The 20,332-nt window shown below is 46.4% G+C and overlaps 1 protein-coding gene across 1 annotated transcript in view; it reads left to right on the forward strand.

Moving 5' to 3' along the window:
* LOC104542896 overlaps positions 1 to 20,006 on the forward strand; it is a 55,991-nt gene extending 35,985 nt beyond the window's left edge. Inside the window, exons 4-5 of the mRNA XM_010187358.1 lie at positions 7,094 to 7,147; positions 19,878 to 20,006. Of these exons, the coding sequence (XP_010185660.1) occupies positions 7,094 to 7,147; positions 19,878 to 20,006 (183 nt within the window). The remainder of the gene's footprint in view (positions 1 to 7,093; positions 7,148 to 19,877) is intronic.
* Positions 20,007 to 20,332: the final 326 nt, after the last annotated feature.

Genomic DNA, 20,332 nt, shown 5'->3' on the forward strand with positions numbered 1-20,332 from the left:
GCACCATGTAGCTGTGCTCCCCAGCCAGCTTGGCATGTGCACTGGCAGTGGTATTGGCCAGGAGCTCATGCATTGGTATTGCTTCTGCACTGTCATCTACTTCACCTTCCTCTCCCAGGAAGCATCTTGAGGTCCCTTCAGCCCTCTGCTTTTTGGGCCATGGAGCTGCTTCACTGCCTTGCTGTTGCTTTTTCTTTATGGACACTGCATCACTGGGCATGGTTTCTCCCTTTGCATCAGCCTTCTGCTATGACTGTAAGGTGCAGTTTCTCCTCACATTGTGATGTTTCTTTTGGTTCTTTTTCTGAACAAACAAAGCAACATCATTAGTCTGTTTCTGTATTTATTTTCCATGATAGACATTCAAGCTTGGTCTGCCTTGTTGTTCCTGGAAGACTCTGGACAACTGAGAAACTGGATGGTTGGTTGGGTTAACAGCATGGAAGTAAAACAAGAGTTACAGAGTTGAGGAGACTTTTTCTTTAAAACTTGGTCTGTATCCTGTCAAGAGCTTTATGATGTCATCAAGTGACAGACGTGTCCATAACTTCAGTCAAAGTGCGTTAGGCCTTCTGTGGAGGGTCCTCAGCAAAACTAATGAAAGGCATTAGTTCTGGCCTGCTTGATGTTCTTCTAAAAGCCTGGTCTTTGAGTCAAGGTACAACACAGTTACTGAACACTTTAAATTTTGAAATCTTTTTCATTAAATAAGTGAAAATCCTAGCAAAATTCTTAAGTTGCAACAGGCTGACTGTGTATCAGAATGTAGCACTTGCTGATATGTTGTAAATTAAATGAGTTAAGTTGAACTGAGAGTTCCTGTGGTCTCTTGCATGAAATTTGTTTGAAAAAAATGGTGGCAGTAGTTAAACTGGATCCAACTTTAGATAGGCACTTAGGTTTAAAACTACAACCAGATAATAAAATTAATTAGCTAACAATAATATTTAAAAAAAACTTGCCAGTAGACAAAAAACCTGTTGCTTTGTCCTATAGAGGTAGTGAAAGTGAAAGCATTCTAAAAATAGAAATGTGCATATAAAAAGCAGATGTAAGATGAAAGTTGTATATTAATATATGAGCTGATACTTTGCATTGTGTACTGATTCAAGAGATTGTTTAAACTCTTAAATTTGAAAATTAAGTAGTGATGTCTGCTTCTTAACTATTCATTGCTAGAGTTTTAAATATTTATTTTTGAACTGCAGTAGTGTGACATAAATTCATCATTCTTGAGAATTTCACTATTCCTAAAATGACCTTGCATTAAGAATACCTGTATTTTGTTCATTAATAAATAATACAGTCATCTGGATGATGCTGTTTGTATACTGTAGTTCTGGATACGGTAGCTTGTGTGCACAAGCAAATACTCATGTGCACTACTTACTGTCTGGGTTAGTTCAGAAGTGCTCAAGTCAGTGTTTGAGGACTTGAAGCACTACTACTTAATTGGCGATGTCTGCTGAAGTAAAGCTGGACTCGGAGAGAAGCGTGGTGGTGGTTCATCCCTGCTCTTAATGTGGTATTTTGGTGTGGCAGTGTTGTGCAGCAAAGCCACGTTTGCCAGTTCAGGGGTTCATTACCAAATGTCATGCAGTAAATATGTAACCCTCTAAGGGATCATTTCCAGTCCTTGCAACTTTCTTTTGAATCCAGGTCCAGGATGGAGAGCGTCACTGATTTATGAGCAGAGTATTTGTGTAACAGGAGGTAAGATTGGTGGGAAGGTTCTTAAGCTGAACTGATTCTGCTGTTTTCTGGTACTTTAACCCATAAAATGTTCCAATTCAGCCTTATTTTTAGGGTGAAGCATAACTCTTGTGCCCTCAAAAAAGATTTTCCACATTTCCTTAATCATGTAATTTCTTCCTTTTAAGTAGAAGCTGCAGCAGATCATAAAATAAACTTTTCTCCATGCCAATAGTAGTGCTCCCAAGCTGTAGGTTTCAGCTCTGCCAGCAGTTCTGTCAGAGAGCAACAGGAGGGACTTTTTAACTGAAATAGGGAGGCTGAGCACAGACATTGCCTCGTTTTCTTCCATTTCCTTTTCTGCAGGTGGAATAATGTCTCGGAAACCAAACCCTATGGTTTATTCTCAGCTCTGCTACTAACATTCTCCATGACCTTCAGCAAATCTCCACTCTTCTCCTTGTCATAGCTTCCAAAAAGTAACTTGAGGAAATAAAACTGCACTTCCTGATTGACCTAGTAGTTAGGAATAAACCTGGGGTTACTAAACTGGATGTATCACCTTTCTTATAGGCCATTCCCCCTGCCTTTAGGCTACTGGAAGTCCTGCAGCCAAATAAATGTTATTTCAGTTCTGCCTTTTATCTAGGTAAATAGGAGTTAATGAGTTGCTGCATCTCATGGCTGGCTTGTGACATGGAGGTCTCCAGAGGGAGGACGAGGAGAGGCTGCCATGGAAAGTCCCTGGCTGTTGCTAAAGAGCACAGCATTTTAGCTTCCCCATCTGGAAGTCTGTGCTCAGGTTTGGCAAGGAAAAGGAAAACCGAGGAATGGAAAACCATACAAAGATGCTTGACTGACTTTTTGTAAAGCATGGCTTTACTGTGCTGGGTGCAGAGAGCGTGTGGTTGCAAGTGAGGTGGAAACAATTTGATTAAATAGAATAATATTTGATAACTGGCCTTCTGTTTATTCATTCTCAGCTGCAGCATCATGTGGCTGGCTTGTTCTCTCTCTGCCTGTCCCTCCCTCTGTTTTATCTTATGATGATCTTGGACCCTTGCAGTGAAGCTGGAACAGTGCAGCACAAGTGATCTTGCTCCACTTCCAGGCAAAGTTGAAGTAGGAAAACCAAGCAGTTCCAGAGTTTCCTCTGAGGTTTGCGCTCCAGTTTTACAGCCTGCTGATAAGGGGATGCTATCTTTCCTTCAAGAGGCACACCAGAGATCAATATTAACTAACAAAACCTGTTATGTAGGGCATCCTGCTGCTGCTGCTGCACAATGCAACCTCTTTGAACTGTAGCAATAGTGCAAATAGTGGTAAGATTCTTGTACGATTAAAGCTCATCACAACAGCATTGATAAAAGAGCACCTCTGTTTTCTGCTAGAAGCGTAGGACTTGGGATACAGTTGAGCACTTTAATTCCTCTTGGTAGAGTCTGGCTGGTTGTCCATCCACCCACAGCCTAGTTCAAACTTTTCAGTCAGTCTTTGTCATCATTGTGGAATTGCTGTGTCTGTTATTCTTCCCTATGCATTTTAATAGAAGGCCAGGATGAGTAAATTTAAGGTCTTTCTGCCTCTGCTAATTTGTGGTTGGGGAAATAATGTCTTTTGTTACACCGTGATGGAGCCATTGGGGGATCTGTGGATGGGACCTTGTTAGGTATTGGGCCCCGCTGGGCTGCACTGGAAGGTGTTGTACTTGCTCCCTGGCTGACGGAGTTGTGCTTAAAGATACTTTACTCCTTTAGGCAGAGGATCCTGTGGTGTTACAGAGACACTGTGAAATTTGGTGTCGCAGCCTTGCTCATCCTTGGGGGTTCAGCCAAGTACCCACTGTAAAGCTCAGCTTTGCAGCAACATGGAAAATCTGAGAGGCTTGCCTGAAGCCACACAGCTTGTAGTCAAATGGGATACAGCAGAGTATGTGGTATGTCCTGCTGTAAAAGTGCTCTTCCCCTAAAGGAGGGGGCTTGAAATCAGGAGTCTTGATTCTCACTTTCGCTGCTTGATGCTACTTTCTCATGCATTTTATCCCACCAGTGGGCTTGTGGCTTGAGCCATTTACCTTACTTTTCCTTATGCTCTTCAGCCAAGATTTCAGAGCAATCTAGAAGAAGAGCTTATGGAGAGACCAAATCACAGAATATTAGGAGTTGGAAGGGACCTCGAAAGATCATCCAGTCCAACCCCTCTGCCAGAGCAGGATCACCTAGACTAGGTCACACAGGAACGCATCCAGGCGAGTCTTGAATGTCTCCAGAGAAGGAGACTCCACAACCTCTCTGGGCAGCCTGGTCCAGTGCTCCGTAACCCTTACAGTAAAAAAGCTTTTCCTAATCTTCAGATTGAACCTCCTATGCTCCAGCTTGCACCCATTGCCCCTTGTCCTGTCATTGGCTGTTTCTGAGAAGAGCCTGGCTCCTTCCTCCTGACACTCGCCCTTTACAAGTTTATAAACATTAATGAGGTCATCCCTCGGTCTCTTCTTCTCCAAGCTAAAGAGACCCAGCTCCCTCAGTCACCCCTCGTAAGGGAGATGCTTCACTCCCTCCATCATCTTTGTGGCTCTGCACTGGACTCTTTTTCAAGCAATTCCCTGTCCTTCTTGAACTGAGGGGCCTAGAACTGAACACAATATTCCAAATGCGATCTCACCAGGGCAGTCGACCTACTAACAACCCGCCTTCTGATACACCCCAGGAGGCCATTGGCTGCCCTGGCCGCAAGGGCTGGCTCATGGTCATCCTGCTGTCCACCAACACCCCCAGGTCCTTTTCTGCCTGGCAGCTTTCCAGCCACTCATCCCCAAGCCTGTAGCCCTGCATGGGGTTATTGCGACCAAAGTGCAGGACATGGCACTTGGCCTTGTTGAAGCTCATCCAGTCGGCCTCAGCCCATTGATTCAGCCTATCCAGGTCCCTCTGCAGAGCCTTCCTACCCTCAGGCAGATCAACACTCCCTCCCAACTTAGTGTCATCTGCAAACTTGCTGAGGGAGCACTCAATCCCCTCATCCAGATCATTGATAAAGATGTTAAACAGGACTGGCCCCAAAACTGAGCCCTGGGGAACACTGCTTGTGACTGGTCACCAACTGGATTTAGCTCCATTCACCACAACTCTCTGTGCTTGGCCATCCAGCCAATTTTTAACCCAGCAAAGCGTATGCCTGTCCAAGCCATGCCCAGCCAGCTTCTTCAGGAGGATGCTGTGGGAGACGGTGTCAAAGGCCTTACTAAAGTCCAAGTAGACAACTTCCGCAGCCTTCCCCTTGTCCACCAAGCAGGTCACCTCGTCATAAAAGGAGATGAGATTGGTCAGGCAGGACCTGCCCTTCCTGAACCCATGCTGGTTGTCCTGCCTGTGAAGTGTGATGGCTTTGCAAGACCTCACAGCTTTTCGCTTTGCCCTTCCTTGAATCTTTGGGGTTTCTCAGCCCCACCAAGTTCTCCTTCCTCCTCAGCCTTTTTCACTGCGTGGTTGCAGGGGGTCTTAAGAAAGGCAGTAACCTCACAGTAAATACCAGCCTTACAGTAATTGCTTTGTGACCTGGCTGGGAGCAGAGCCCCACATTGTTTTACAGGAGTTCCAGGAGAATTACTTGTTTCATGGGACAGCACAGCTTCAGATTAGTTCAGTTCAGCAGTTCCTGCTGTCATCCCTTACCTGGTTTGTGCAAAGACCTGTTGGGCCCTTTTGGGTTGGAAACCTTGGTGCTGCACTGACATTGCAGCCTGTGCTGCCAGGTCAGCCCTGGGGCAGAGGCTGCAGGCACCAGGCAGGGCTGCTGTTGAGCCCTTTGAGTAACAAAGACATCATTAGGATTCACCTGCTGAAGGATTACAAGAGAAAGCTCAAAATCCTTGCAGCACCTCCCTTCTCCGCCATGCATGTTTGGACAGTGAAATGCACTTTCCTTAGGCCCCAAACTACCCGTGTCCAAATTTCAAGACTTGCTGCAGTGCCTGTCTCTTTCTTCCAGATATGTAAGGGGGCCGTGAGTGTGCTGAGGGTTGGATTTTTAGATCCAAGAGGCTGGTGTGTGTAGAAGTGAGTGGGTCTCCAACACCTCTCCAAGTTTTGGGCAGCTGTGTGGCTCGGCACTGCAAAGATGTGCTCATGGGGTAAATGGCAGACAGTGGTGGAGGAGTGGGACTTCTTTCCCCACCTTTTCCAGCAATACTTTCTATTGAAAACATTAATTCTTTCACCTGACCACTGTCTTCAGGTTCTTCTTCTTCTCCATTTCTTGGGGATTGTTTGTATATTCTGGTTTTTTTAAGCTTTTTGAGTTTCCAAGGCTCCCTTTACTGTGCTATTTTTATCTTGTCTTCTACTGGAAAAAGCAGAAAGACTACACGCAAAAGAAGAGAGGAAGTAAAAAGGTATCACTGTTTACCATCCGTATTGGTAAGATGGTGGGATGTCTTTCTGCAGGTCTTCTGTGTTAAGAACTTAATCTGAAAAACACTTCAGTTGCTTTGTTAAAGAATGTGTATGTAAGGAGTGTTTTCCTACACTTCATTTAGCTTTCTAACTGTAAAAGGGTAGAAAACAGTCAGGAACTAGGAAAGTCTGTAATTTCTTTCAAAAACTGTTGAAGTTTTTCTGATGTATCTCCACCATCAAACTTTTCACTATGAAAATGTAGTTGAATTTTTTTTAATGGAAAAACTGTTTTCTCTTGAAGCCTTGGTTTTCCACTTTGTGTTTTTGGAATCTTTTTCAGAGGGAAAAGAATTATTTTATTCACTTGCCAACTTTCAAAGCACTGCCTCAGAACTGGAATAAAGCTGCAACTCACCTGTTTATTTCTATAGTTACACAGAGTAATTGCTGTTCTAAGTATATCCTGTTTGCTAAGTTGTGTGGTTTGTATGTCATGACAACTTTAATGGCTCTTACAGTATATGGCAAAAGGATTTAGGACTGTGGGCATGTGCTTTTTACCTTGTCTTTTAATTCTGCATACATAAACATAATGAAAATACCTGTTAAATAATGAACATCTACATTTACATTAAATACTATTTTTTTTTCTTCATAAAAGGAAGATAAATTCACCTGCTTCAGGGCAGAGATTAACCACTAATAGACAGAAATTAGGAAGAAACTTCCTTTTAGGCAGTTGTTCCATCTCTTGGTCTGTGGAATTTCTTGTACTTTCTTTTGAAATGCCACTGCCAAAGGACTCTGTACAAGTTGGGTGAGACAGTCTCAGATTCAGTTGATTACTTGATGGCCACCTCTGGTAGTTCTTAGTCTTTCATATCTCACTTAACCATCCACCTATCCTGTTTGCTAATTAACTCTTAATGAAAAGAGACTTACAACCTCCCTCTCTGTTCCTTCATGCTACTGCTACTAATCCTTGGATTCTACTTTTTTTTTAGAAGATGCTACTCAAGAAGAATTATGGAGCGAAGACTAGAGTTAATAAAATTCATGTAAGTTGTCCTTTTCTAGTGCAGTTCCTTCATCTTTCCACATTCGTCTCAATGTGGCAATTCTCTTTGAGTAACTGTACCAAGAAGACTATTTCTGGAGGTTTCCTGTGGCTTGATCGGCTGCATGACAAAAGTTGCTAGTCTGGGGTATAGACTGTAGTTTCAATTTAGGTTGGGTGCTTATGAGGCTAATAGTACATTGACTTTTCCATTTTGGAGACTATAGGTTCAAAGCTTCCTTGTAGTGGAAGTCTACATCCCCTGCTATAAGCTTATACAGTTATGCATAGCTGTCCTGTAGGGTGTCATCTGGATCCTTCTTGACTGAGGGAAATGCTGACCTGAGGTCACAAGTGGTGTTTGGGAGGGGTAAGACACTGATAGATAGCTGTGGAAAAGGGACTAGCAGTGTGGTATGCTGGTGTCTGCAGAACTATGTGGGATGTGGGCCTGGATGATGGCAGATGAGAGCTAGATTGCTTGGATTACTCTGCAGCTGGGATGAGACTGCAGTGTCTGAACATCTCCTGTTCTTGAGCACACATGTACCTAGAAGGGCTAGGTGTGTTCAACTCTCCTGCTTGTAGTTTTTGAGTCTTAACCTCTAGTACTCAATCCCCTGACTTCAGCCAACCCGTCTCTTTTGTGGGTACCTTGGCTCTCTTTTGCGCTGTATGGAGCTGTGTGGGAGATGTGTGTGTGACCTTGCACATTGCAGCCAAAACAAGCTCCTCAGTCCACTGAGCCCCATATGATCATCTATGTTTGCAATACACAGGCAAAAACAGGACAGGGTAAAGAAAACATATATTCTTCGTGGTAAAACTACTACTTTCACTGCAGTAACTATAGCCTTGTAACAGGGATGACTGGCAGACCAGGCATACCTTGCCCAGAAGGAAATGAGACTGATGCCTTTGTGTACCTGGAAGTGCTGCTGTTTATGGGCATGCTGTTGGGTGCCCATTGCTGAATTTGGTGAATTTAGTGTTTGAGAGGAGGAGCAGGTAGGGCTGGCTAGAGCCTTCTGCAGAGTTGGATGGTATTTCTCCAATTCCTCATGCCTTCTACCAGGGCACTTCACTCCTGTCTTCCAGCAGCCCCACAATGACCTGATACTTCTGATTTGCACTTTCTCTTGTGGTCCTGCCTGGATTGTTTTCAGTGGAGCTGTCTCCTCTTGTGCCCTGTGAGTTCTCCCCAGACTATGCCTGTCCTTCAGACCTACCAATGGTCTAAACCTGCTGCAGTGTTTTAGCGCAACTTATCACTTTCCTTTATCCCTGCTGGATGTGCTTTTGCTGGTTTTTTGGGGGTGTTTATTTATTTCCTGTGTCCCTGGACTGCAGCTGTTTCCATTGCTGCTTGCTGGCAGTCCCCTAGTCCCTGGCATTTCAGCAATGCCTTGATGGGGTGGTTCCCTCTGATACCTTGAGCTCATTATTGTGGCATACTCTTTTGCCCCTGGAAAATCTGAGAGGCAGAATTATCCCTTTGCTTCCTACTGAACCTGTCAGCTCACACTAAAATAAACAGCAGAAACTGAGAGCACATTATTCTGACAGATGGCACAGAATCTGTACTTCTCTGGCCAACCTTGCCAAGCTGGGACAGTGCATCTCTACCTGAGGTGCTTGTGTGGTTTCCATGACAATAGCATATGATACTTCAGCCTGTTGTTGGTCTGTTGTGGTGGCAGAGCTCTTAGGTAAAGGAGGATTTTAGTTTCCATTTTTCAAGTGGCTGCGAGTGCCTCCTTTTGTGTACCTAGCTTAAAAAGTAGGCAGCAGGTCCCTGGCAGAATACTGAGGTGCCTCAGCTCTAGAAGCGGCTGAGGGATCAACAGCTCTGAAGGATGATGCTGTGCTCCCATCATGTAAAGGGAAACCTCAATCTACCCAGTAAGACATGCTTGGCACAGGTTTCCTTCTCAGTGTTGCCCAGCAGCAGGACAAGAGGTAACAGGCACAAGTTGAAATGCAGAAAATTTAGGTTGCTCAGAGAAATTGTGGAGTCTCTGGGAGATACATGTCCATGGAGATACACAAAGCTTGCCAGAACACAGTCTTGGGCAATGTGCTCTTGCTGACCCCTTGCTGAGGAGGGGGCATTGAACTCAACTATCTTCAGAGGTGCCTGCCAACCTCCACTATTCTGTCGTTTCTGACTCTTGCCCAGCATTCAGTAATGGAGTCCAAGCACACTAGGGACCTTAGTTCACTGAGGGGGCCATTCTGAGGCCCTGCTGAATGTGGCCTTTTGCAAAGGATGACAGCAGGAGGCAAGGAAGAAATGAAGGCAGATAGCAGCAAATGAGCTGAGCTGTTACAGGAGGAACCAGACAACTTTGTGTGTCTAAACAGGAAACATCACTGTGTGAGCCAGTTTGCTTGTGTGACTATAGCCCTGAGAAGCCCTGATGCACAAGAGCTCTTGTTTCAGCATAAAGAGCATGCAGTATCTTTGTGAATTGAGATGGGCAGTGACATCCAGAGAGCATACAACTGGACAAAGATGCAGTGAGTGAACTGATGTGAGGAGCAGGCAGGCTTACCTAATGGCTTATGCCAGGAGTTTGTAGCAAGGATCCTTGTTTACTCCCCTCATTTCTCCTGCTGCTGAGTAGCTTGAAGGAGAAAGGATTATGCTTGTTTCCTCCTGTGCAAGGACAATGATGACAGTGACCTGCTAGTCACATCAATAAAGCATTTTCATACTGTTCTTGCTGAGGACAGTGTCTCATGTGGTTGTGAGATAATGTGTGTTTTTAAAAATACCCTCCTCCTGGCTGATATTTTGGTTTCCTTGACAACTCTGGGCTTTGTTGGCATGTCAGGATGCAAAGTGACCATGCATCATCCCAGCTATATTATTCTTCCCTCCTCTTCTGGAAGAGTCTCCTGTGGGAAGGTGAAATGGAGGGGCAGTGTCTTTGCCATCCGGCACTGAAACAGAGTTTCAGCCTTTGGAAACGTCGATGGTCCTTGAGAGTCTTTCTCAAGCAGGTGACAGGCTGGGTTTTACTTCTTCTCATGCTGTTTTAACACTAAGGTGCCATCTTGTAATCGTTCTCTGTTCTTCAGCTTCCTGTGAGCCAGCTCAGGCTGTGTTAGGCTACAGCCTTTCCACTTGCTTAGCAGTTTTTCTTACGTGAGATGATGAAGCAGTGATGTGACAAGTCTAAGAACCTACCAGAGTAAGGCAGAGAGATTAATAAACTTCCCAAATGTGCAGCAGCTCAGTCGTGTTTGAAATGCTGTTCAAGAATAGCAGCTGTGAGAGGTCAGGGCTTACAATGAAGAGAAACAAAATCTCTGTTCTGTTCCTCCCAAGTAGAGGATAATGGAACAGGAGAATCAGCCCCTGCGAGCAGGTTAGCAGAGATAAATTGGAGGTGACAGCATGTGTATGAAGTATGGATTTGTGCATAATGGATACATGTAGCATAACATGTGTCAGTGCAAGGTGTGGGGTAGACATGTGCCTACATGGGTGTAGTGCAGTGAGGTGGGGAATGTGTGAGTGCGGACCTGGTCACTGGTGCCCCAAAGTGTCGGCCAGTGTCGTGTCTCTAACTGGAAGCAAGGCTGTTAAGTGTAAGTGAGAGGGGTATGTGCACGTGCATGGGTATTTTAGCATCCAGAGCATGCTTGTATGATGCAGTTGGGTGTTGTGCGGAGATGCTTCCTTAGTGCTGGAAGGAGGATGACTGTACAGGCACATGCTCACAAGATGTAACTGCCTCCTCCCTGACCAGGCTTGGTCAGCTGTAACCAGCTCTGAATGCAGAGAACCATCTTCCAGAGTCTTTCTGTAATACCGCAAGTTTTCAGTTCTCCAGGCCCTCTTGGGATGAGGGTTACAAGTCTGTCATCTGGCCCTGTTCTTGTTCTTCCTTCACAACCTCCTACATGCAGTCTCTGAATGGGATTGGTGGAGCTGGACTTACCTCGGCAGCAGCAGGCAGACAGAAGACAACTGGCAAGCCCCTGGGTATTTCAAGAACTCTTGTTGGGGCAGGCAGAGAGGAAGTAAGGATTTCAAGGCCAATCTGATAACCTGGCTGATCAGAGAGATATTTTCTGCTATGTAAAAATAAAATATTAATTTTAAATTGGAACATAAACCTCTTGTGCTCTTGCCTTGATTTTATCTATGTTGTGAACGTTCTCTGCTTGGACTGGGGCCAGATCCCTGGAATGACTTCGCTGTCTCATCTCTTTTGTCTGTATCCTAAAAGGCCACTGCGGAAACATGCTGGATTTTCTTCTCCTAAAACAAGGGTCCTGTTCAGCTTGGAGCTGAGCCGGAGATATGGTGGCCTGAGCCTTCTTGGCAGAGGCCTGAGCTATTCACAAATGCAAGGCATACTAGGTGACAGAGCAGTATTGGTGCAAACCTCTGGTTCTGGCTGCACAGCAAGAAGTAAAGATTTTTAAAAACATCAGAAGAATCTGTGTGTGTACGTACATACATTATATATACATACACGCACATATATGTTGCTCCTTCCATTGCAGGCTCCCATGGTGCTTTGCAAGCAATGCTAAGTATAGCATCCCAGAGGCAGATAAATATAATGATTGCAATTTCAGAGTGAGTTAAACTGAGAAACTAGTAGAGAATGTGACTTCTCTGAAGACGGTGTGAGGAGAACTGAAGTCTGGGTTTTGATCTTCAAACCACATTCCTTGAGCTGTGTCCTTATTCATACCATATCATGCAGTCGAAACAGCTCTGACATCTGAGGCAACAGAGATCCCAAACTGCAGCTTGCTTACAGTTTGTCAGACTCTCCTGGTTGTCTTCAGTATATGACCGAGTGCCTAAATCCAAACCTGTCCTTTTGAAGCAGTGAGAGACTTGTCTCCCTGGCCAGTTGCATCCTTGCTGGGCAGAGGCCCCTCATGGAGATTTTAGCCCTACAGCTCCCTTGGCAAGCTCTTGTTTCCTGTTGATGGACACGTCTCTGCTGAGCAAAATGCAGAAGGTCCTCTCAAGTGAGAGCATGAATATCCATTTGCTTATTGAGGAAATCAGGTTCCCTCATGCTTCTCCCAACCCAGCCACTGAGCTGCCTGCTGAGGGTGATGGTGCAGTGATAGCTGGATGTGGAAAATCCCAGCCCTTGGTCTGAGTAATTCCTGACAAAAGACTCTGTCCAGAGTTTCCTCAGTGAGGGAAAGGATCCAGTGTAGCCGAGATAGGAATGCCTCTGTCTGTTAAACTATCCCAAACATCTGGCTCCAGACACTGTTTTATTTAGCATTGCTTTTATTGGATTTCATGGCAAAGGCTAGCCAGACTTCAGCCTGTCCATAGCAGCCAGAAGAGGGGCTGTCATGTCTCTTTCTTCTGCTTCTTTAAAGACTTTGCTGCCTGCTTTTTATAAATTCCTGCCATGTATGCCCTTGTACCCGTTAAATCATGTAAGTGCTTGCAGAATAGACATTGTGAAACAGCCAAGAGCTCTGTAATCCAGACAGCACCATGAAAGAAGTGAGTAGCTGGTGAGTCAGGAGACTGACATCCTATTTTCAGCACTGTCCTTGCTTTGTGGTCTGATGTGAGTTGTCAGTCTGGTTTAAGAATGATGGGTGAGGAGGGATAGAAAGAAGGTTAGGACTGAGGTGCAGCCATGACCAGCTGCTCCTGGGACAGCCCTTTGTGTCGGTGGTGGCTCTGGCTGGTGGTGCCATGGTTCAAGGGGCTAGGAAGTGGAAAGGCACTTACTTCACTGAGAGAAGGGAACGGATTTGGTAACTTTTGGGTCACACCTGGATGATGGAACAGAGAAGAGGGTAGGGGATGGCAGAGGGACACAGCAGCTCTGCCACTGTTTTCTAGCAAAGCTTCAAGTCCAAGATGGCAGGTCAGGCATGTCTCTTACCACCGCATCCAGGCCCACTGCAAATGCTCTCTGCTCCCCTTTGTTTGTGTGGCTGTGGGAACCTGGCACCCATTCCCTCTCCCAGTCCCCAGAGCTGTAATCCTCTTTTCCCACACACCTCTCCCATAATACACCCACTTCCTGCGCTCGGCTTCTGTGGCTAGGGCAGTTTGTCCAGAGGCATGCACACTCTGTCATGCGTTTGCAGCCTGCTCATGCCAGGGTAATTAATACTCACTTTGCAGTTTTAATTTGGATTCTCTGTAAGTTGAAAGCAGTGTGCTGCTCTGTGCCAGCCTGCCTGGCCAGAGGGAAGCGGGTTGCCCTGGACTTGTGCAAACCAGAAGCTGCACGTGCCCAAGTATATACCACGCACCGGCTCTGTGAGGAGCATGGTACCTGGGGATCTTGGCCTGAAGGGAGGAGGACTGTGAGGGCAGCCAGCTGCCATCCCTCTGGAGGGAAGGTGGATGTTCCTGCCACACAGGGAGGGCTGGAAAGGGGAAGCTGGGGAGGAGGGAGAAGACAAGGTAGCATCATACACGTACAGACTAAAATTGGTGAAGACTCTGCTTGGATGTAGTTGAGAGATTTAGGGCTACATTGTGCCTTGCCTGTGCTTGCTTGGAGTTCCTTTCATGCCTGCTCCTCATCCTGCTCAGGCACACTGAGACCCTGGGGTGTGTGCAGGAGCTGCTGCAGGCATGTGCAGGGAAGCACAGGACATTTCATATCGGAAGGAGGGAAAGTGGAGGCAAGACACAGCTCCCTAGCAGGGGGATGTGGGTTCATTCACCTGTTCCTAAGAGATTTGTCTGGCCTTCAGAGCATGATCTTCACTGGGACCCTGGAGCAACAAGGTATCCAAGTTGGCCAGAGAGCACTGACATCTTGCCCCTCTGAATGACCCATCTGTCCCTTTTTATTGTGGAGCCTCCTTTCTTCAGATTGTCAGGCAGGCAAAATCAAAGCTTGCAGTCAGCTTTCTCAAAGACACCTCTCAAAGATGTGTGAGAAGAAAAGAAAGGCTTATTGCACTCATGCCAGCAAGGACCCTTATCTGAAATGGGCCAATTTCTGCTCTTGGGCAAGTGATCAGCAAGCATCTGCTAGGCCCTTTGAAGTAACTTCCAAAAAAGTTCAGTGTTGTCTTTGTGGTGGCACCTCTCTAAGTCTGATAGTTGCCATCTGACAACTCTGCTCACACATTTGCACATGTTTGATAGATTTTTTTTTAATTTTTTCTTTTTAAGAGGAACAGTGATGTGTTTGTAGACTATTGAACTCGTCTTTCCAATGTCGTTGCATAGAATGAAGTAGGTGTTAGGCAGCCTTATGTTGGTGGAGGAAGACAGGCCTTTCAGCCTTCTAGGGAAGGGTGATGGAGAACACAAAACCAGTACTAACTGCAGAGTTTTGTTTTCCTTTTCAGAACAACATTTGGAGTTGATCTTTCCTTTTCTTGGAAGACAAGGGAGAAGAGTAGTCTTAAAGTTGTGTCATGGTCTATCTTTTAGTTATCCCCTTAAATTAAACTGCATATGAACCTGGGGGTGGAGGAGAGACTTTCAGGAGGGAAAGGGTTTGCCTTTGAAAAGTTATTCTTTGAGCTGCTCCAGGTCTGTGACTGGAATAAATTGTCAGAGACCCTACTGGAGTTAATGAAGAAGCAGTTAAATGTGAATTGCTGCTCCACTGGAGGAGCAACACTTGTCAGCAACTATTTCTTGAAAACTGCCTGAAGCAAGACTGTAATTGAAAGGCAATCACCTCTCATCAGAAGGTCACAACACCTAGGTATTAGTTCATCCTGGCTGCCTGACTGAGGTCTGTGTATTACACACTGGAGAAACTGAGGCACAGATGATACAAAGTGGCTTGACCATATCCTGGATTACAGATGTAGCTGGGAGCAGGCACAAGGGTCCCATTCCCTTGCTTGCAGCTGATGGTTTCACACATCAAAGTTGAAGTGTCATCAGTTTCTTTTCTAACCACCTGCCAGGTGTCAGAAGAAGGAGGACAAAGTGAAATTAAAAGCACTGTACCTGTAAATGCTCCACTAGGGAGTCTGACAGCCTTTACTTTCTCTGTGCCCTGGCTGAATATTGGTACTACCTCTGGCTCTGGCCCCTCCTGGGCAGGGCAGCTGTCTTGCAAACAGGCAGCGTTGCGGGCAGGCGTCCGTCTTTGCCAAGGCTCTTCTGGGGATTTATTCCTTTTCACACAGGGTGGTGGTGGGAATCGGATGCGCCTTTACAACTTGCAATTACATGGTGCTTTTCATCCCAAAGCACTCTAACAAGTGAGTCTACAGACTGCAAAGCGATCATTCACCCACCACTGAGAGGCATCCACCTATGGAAGGCAGCGTTTCTCAACTGCCAGGGCCCAAGGGTAGGAAAGAAGGGACTCCTGTGCTGGATTGGTCCTGAGCAGGGAACGGGTTGGCAGAGTGCATAAACTGATTGGATTTTGTATCCCACCAGGATAGTAGAGCTCTTATGAAAGAAGACCAAAGAGTATTAAGCAGGGCTTCGTTTTGTATCACCCCTAGCACACCACTCCCTTCCATGACATTTTTGTGTTAGGTAACTCCATTTCCCTCCTCCTACGGGGATTGTCATTCCCACAGCTGAGAGCACACTTGGAGCTGTGCTTGCTTTTGCTTTGTCTGAAGAAAACTGCCCTTCTGTGGGATCATGAGTTCAAAATTAAGTTATTTCATAATCTGAATTTGGCTTATTTTCTCAGACTTCATAGCGGTAAGGGATAGGTTTCTAGGAGGAATGTGGGTTTGTATTAGTAGACTTAGCCTTTACCTGTTTCTTCTTCCTATATACTTTTTCCTTGCTGAAATGTACAATTATGTTGCAGATGGATTTGTGAAGCAGTTGTCCATTTTTCTGATTTCTGAGAGGTCCTAATATGATTGAAATTCTGCATTTTTTCTGTGGTGTTTAATCTCACTGGTTGTCTTTGGGGCACCTGCATACAGTCTATCTGTACCATCTTTAGGTGTGCTTCTTTCTTAATGTGCTTGAGATACTGTTCAAGCCTGGTTGCTTATTTACTACTTGTATTTAATGGTGATAATGCAATTGATGACTACAGTACAGGCTTCCAAGAGTATATGTAGGTGTGCATATATGTAGGAAGAAGTGTCTGGGTGCATGCTGACAAGCACGTGTGACCTATGCACAGACTGCCTCATTGCTTGAAATGTGAGTAACACAAGCCAGTTCCCTTAGAAGTTCATCTACCTCAAGTGAAGCAAGCAATGAGGCAGCATGGGTGTCTAGGTACTGAAACTACCTTCTACTCTAGGCAGTTGTAAGAGCAAGTGATGAGCTGTGCTCCCTTGGACTGTCCCCTAGATGCTGGTAGAGGTTGGGCCCTGCTTGGCTTGAGTTATGGTATGAGCAGATAAGATTTGTATGAGGGCGGACAGCTCACCTTGTGATTTCCAACCCAGGAGAAGAGGAGGTCTGTGTGTGCTCAGAGGGTTGTGAGCAAGTGACCAGGGAAGAGCCTGAGGTGGGTGAAAGCAGGTGAGAGTGAGCGAGTGAGCATGGGTGTGTGTGGCAGAGCTTGCGCCTGAGCCTGTGTGCCCTCCCACTGGCAGCTGAGTGCTTGTATCTTAGGCTGTTCTCCAGCTGTGTAAATACATTGCTTAACAAATTGAGAGCTCTGGTTAATGATTGCCATTAGCACAGGGCCCATATTAGGCTCCATTTTATGCGAGTTACCCAGCTGCCCGAATGCCATTAGAGTGAACACACTGGCCTTTAATGTCAAGCGTGGAGTGTTTGTGCTCTGAGGAGCTTTGGCAGGAGCTGGTCTGGGGTTGCTCAGTGGGTGCTGTCAGGCAGGTTTATGGCAAGCTCCCTGGAGGCCTGCTGCAGCTCGTAACACCCCTCAGTAGTCAAAACCCCATCCCAGGAATCACAGGCTGGTGTTGGGCACCCAAGGGGAAGAAGGGCAGGCTGGCTGGGATGCTTGTTCAGACTACAGGGAAGCAGCTGGCCCAAGCAATAGGGTGAGTGGAATGTGTTCCCCTCTCTGGCAGCTGGCTCTATCTGTCTTCTTTCTGGGAATACATCTACAGAGCTCTGCCTTGTGCTGCTCATCAGAGCCAGACCACCACATGCTGGGATCCCAAATGGTGGTGTGGACTAAGCCAGATCAGGCCTGGTCACCCCTGGAGCAGGATACGAGCTCTGAAGAAAACATGCTTTTCTGCAAGAAGAGAGTGGAGTGATTTAGTGCTGGTGCTTTCTTCCCTCCAACAAGGTCCCTAACAGAGGTGCTGCTCTGTCTGTCATGGTGTAGGTGAATGAGGATAGTTGCTGTACTGCCTTTCCTGTTACTGCCTACAGTTGGACACAGGGCTCTTCTCACCCTGCCCTTGTCTGCTGTTGTGGTGGTTGTGCTATTGAAAGCTACCCATCATCTTGCGGCTGCTTGAGAGGTGCCATGATGAAGAAGCAGGATTGGGTGCAGTTTGTCCCTTACTTGCAGCTGCCTGACCACCCGTGGATCTCTGCATCCTCCTGTGTCTTCTCACATCCCTGTCCTTCACTTCAGCCCGTTCTGTGCCCATCTCACTCGTGGTGCCCCGGGAAGGCTTACTGGCCCAGAAAGAAACCCCAGGGTGCCTTCCCACCCAAAGCCTAGTGAGTTTTGTGGATGACTTTTGTTTGTCCTCTGGACCCATCTTTCTCCAGGCTCTTCTCCATCTGCCATTTGCCAGAAATGAACTGATTCAGCTGCCTTCCCTAATCCTGTCTGGCATTTCAAAATGGAGGGGACTGCCAGGTTCTTTGTTCCCATTCCCTCTTGGCACTGGCAGCGGACCTTCTCTGCTCTGGAGAAGGACAAATGTGCTGATTTATTCTGCCCCTTAGCTTTGAATAGGGGTTGCTATGTTACCCTTCAGCTCTGAGGCTTGCCAGAGCACACACCATCTATAACCCCACAGCAGGTGGCTATTGAGTAAAGGCCCTTAAATCTGCCTCTCTTGTTTCTTATGCTGCTGGCCAAGGTGTCAGGGGGATGCAGCAGGGCATGATATGCTGGCTGAAACTCCAGGCACAGCTGATGCCAAGCACCATGTTGGCATTTCCCATTCTCAAGTACCCATCTTAATTTGCCGAGGAGGTACCAACTAGGCAGGAACATGCTGCCCAAACTGGCTTTCAAAGAGGCCCTTTCTGACATGAAGGCTGCCCCATGGGACTGAGCTGTGACCAAGATCCTAGAGGCAGAGGCTTCCAGATCCTGCTACAGTGACTGCAGCACCCAGGGCCTGGCTTGGACTCTTCTGTAGTGCTCTCCAATTTGGCATGACTGTTTGGGTGAGCCAAAGCATTTGAGGAGCTTGCTGGGAAAAGTTGTGTGTGCTTGTCCTGTGAAAATAAGTTAAAACCCAGCCAGGATAGAGGCAGGTGACATCAAAATGTCACCTTGCTGTGCCGTTATGTGATTGCAGCTGTCTGATAGACCTGATTATAAAGTGTCAAAATGAATCTCTGTCTTGGAGGAGACAGCAGTGTCAGTAGTTGTTCCCGAAAAGCCTAATTCTTCAACAGTCCCTCAGTGCAGGCTGAGCAAAGGAAACCATGGATCTTGCTAAGAAAGGCATAGAAGAGGCAGCAGGGAGGCACGTAACACCAAAGACCAGGCCAGATCTCCTCTCACTGGGTATTTTCTAACCTCCATGAAAACAATGGTAAAGCCCTTCCCAACAGTGATGGAAGTGAGATGAGGGCAGGGGACATTTGTACGAGTTTCTGAGCTGCTGAACTTCCCAGTGTGTGACACTCTAGCTTACACCTGCCTAGGGGAATAAACTCTGCAGGATCATGATCAAATATTCTGCTGGCCCTTAGAGCGGTGAGACCTCCTCTCCTTGCCAAAAGTGTGTCTGCAAAGCAGCTGCCCCACTGGTGCTTCTGCTTGCATAAGGAAAGAAGCAAACCAAAGTTCTCAAGAGGTAAAAGGAAAACATTTCTTATTTAACAGAGTGGAATCACTTCTTTGGCACTGTAATTCCTCTGGGATCCACAGGTCCCAGCACAGCTTAGTGGGGAACAGCATTTCTGTCCTGTCATGGAGTGCATGGGTATTTCTGGTCTCTTTACTCCAGATCTGCTCTGACCATGCTCTGAACACTGGGAAGCAAAAGGGGAGAGAATGGTGTTTGGTGGCCATGTGTAAGGCCTTCAGGTGGGAACTTTTCCTCTGAGCAACTTTCAGCCATTCCTCATTCAACTGTGGAGTCTGGAGCTAAAACTCTGGAGAGTTTCAGTGTGTTTGGGACTTTTATAGTTTAAGAAAGGGTGGTTTTTAAGTCCTTCCTGTAGAGCTGTTGAAGAATAGGACTGAAGAATGAGTCTTCAGAGATGACCTGGTTTATCTCCCTGCTCTAAAAGTGTAGCAGAGCCTCCTTCAAGGACAAGTGAATCTGAATTTAGCTTTTCAATGTGATACCTTCTGGTAGTGATGCTGTTCTGACTCTGGAATTCTAAATGCATCATGGATATCCTGTTTCGCTTAGTGGCTACAGGTGCTATGGGTCCTGGCCATGTAGATCCCTGGAACCTCAGTCCTGCAGCAGGGTGGGGTGGGTGGTGTGCATGTTTTTTTTTCCTTGAGGTGTTGTGAGCAAAGCGCTTCACTGCTTATGTTGTGCCATTTGCTGCAAGTACAGGCATGACCACCCATTCAAGGAGGTGTAATTGTACCAGACAGGGATGTGACAAAGCATTTGAGGCAAGAACTTCACTGTTTGCAGCTCATACGAGCACTGACTTTGTCCCTCTTCTTATTCCACTGCAGAGCATCAACGGAGGCCGCCCACCACCCCACTTTGTGTATGATCCATCCACCTTTGCCTTCCGTTCCCTCAGCACCTTGAAGCCGCTGAGCCCAATAGCTCCAGTGGAAGAACCGTCATGTGCCTACTGAAGGAGTTTCTCCAAAAACCTCAGGAACTATCAACCAACCACCTGCCTGGCAGGAAGAAGGGAAGGTGGCATTAACCAGGGGGATGAATGGGAGAAGAGGACAATAACAGATCTTTGCAATACTGCCTCTCTGGCAGCAGGAAGCTTATGGCTTTGCAGCAGTGTCTGTTTTCATGCCATTGCCATATCCAAATAGTGGCTAAGGGAGAGATTTTTGTCTTTCAGGGCAAAATCAACCAGTCAGGTCCACAAACTGCAAAGGCAGCCACCAAGGCAGTATCAAATGTGGGAATAGTGGTAGTTGGAAGATATCCCTGAGGGTTTCAG

Source organism: Mesitornis unicolor, unplaced genomic scaffold (assembly GCF_000695765.1).
Source record: "Mesitornis unicolor isolate BGI_N332 unplaced genomic scaffold, ASM69576v1 scaffold10616, whole genome shotgun sequence".
Lineage (NCBI taxonomy): Eukaryota > Metazoa > Chordata > Aves > Mesitornithiformes > Mesitornithidae > Mesitornis > Mesitornis unicolor.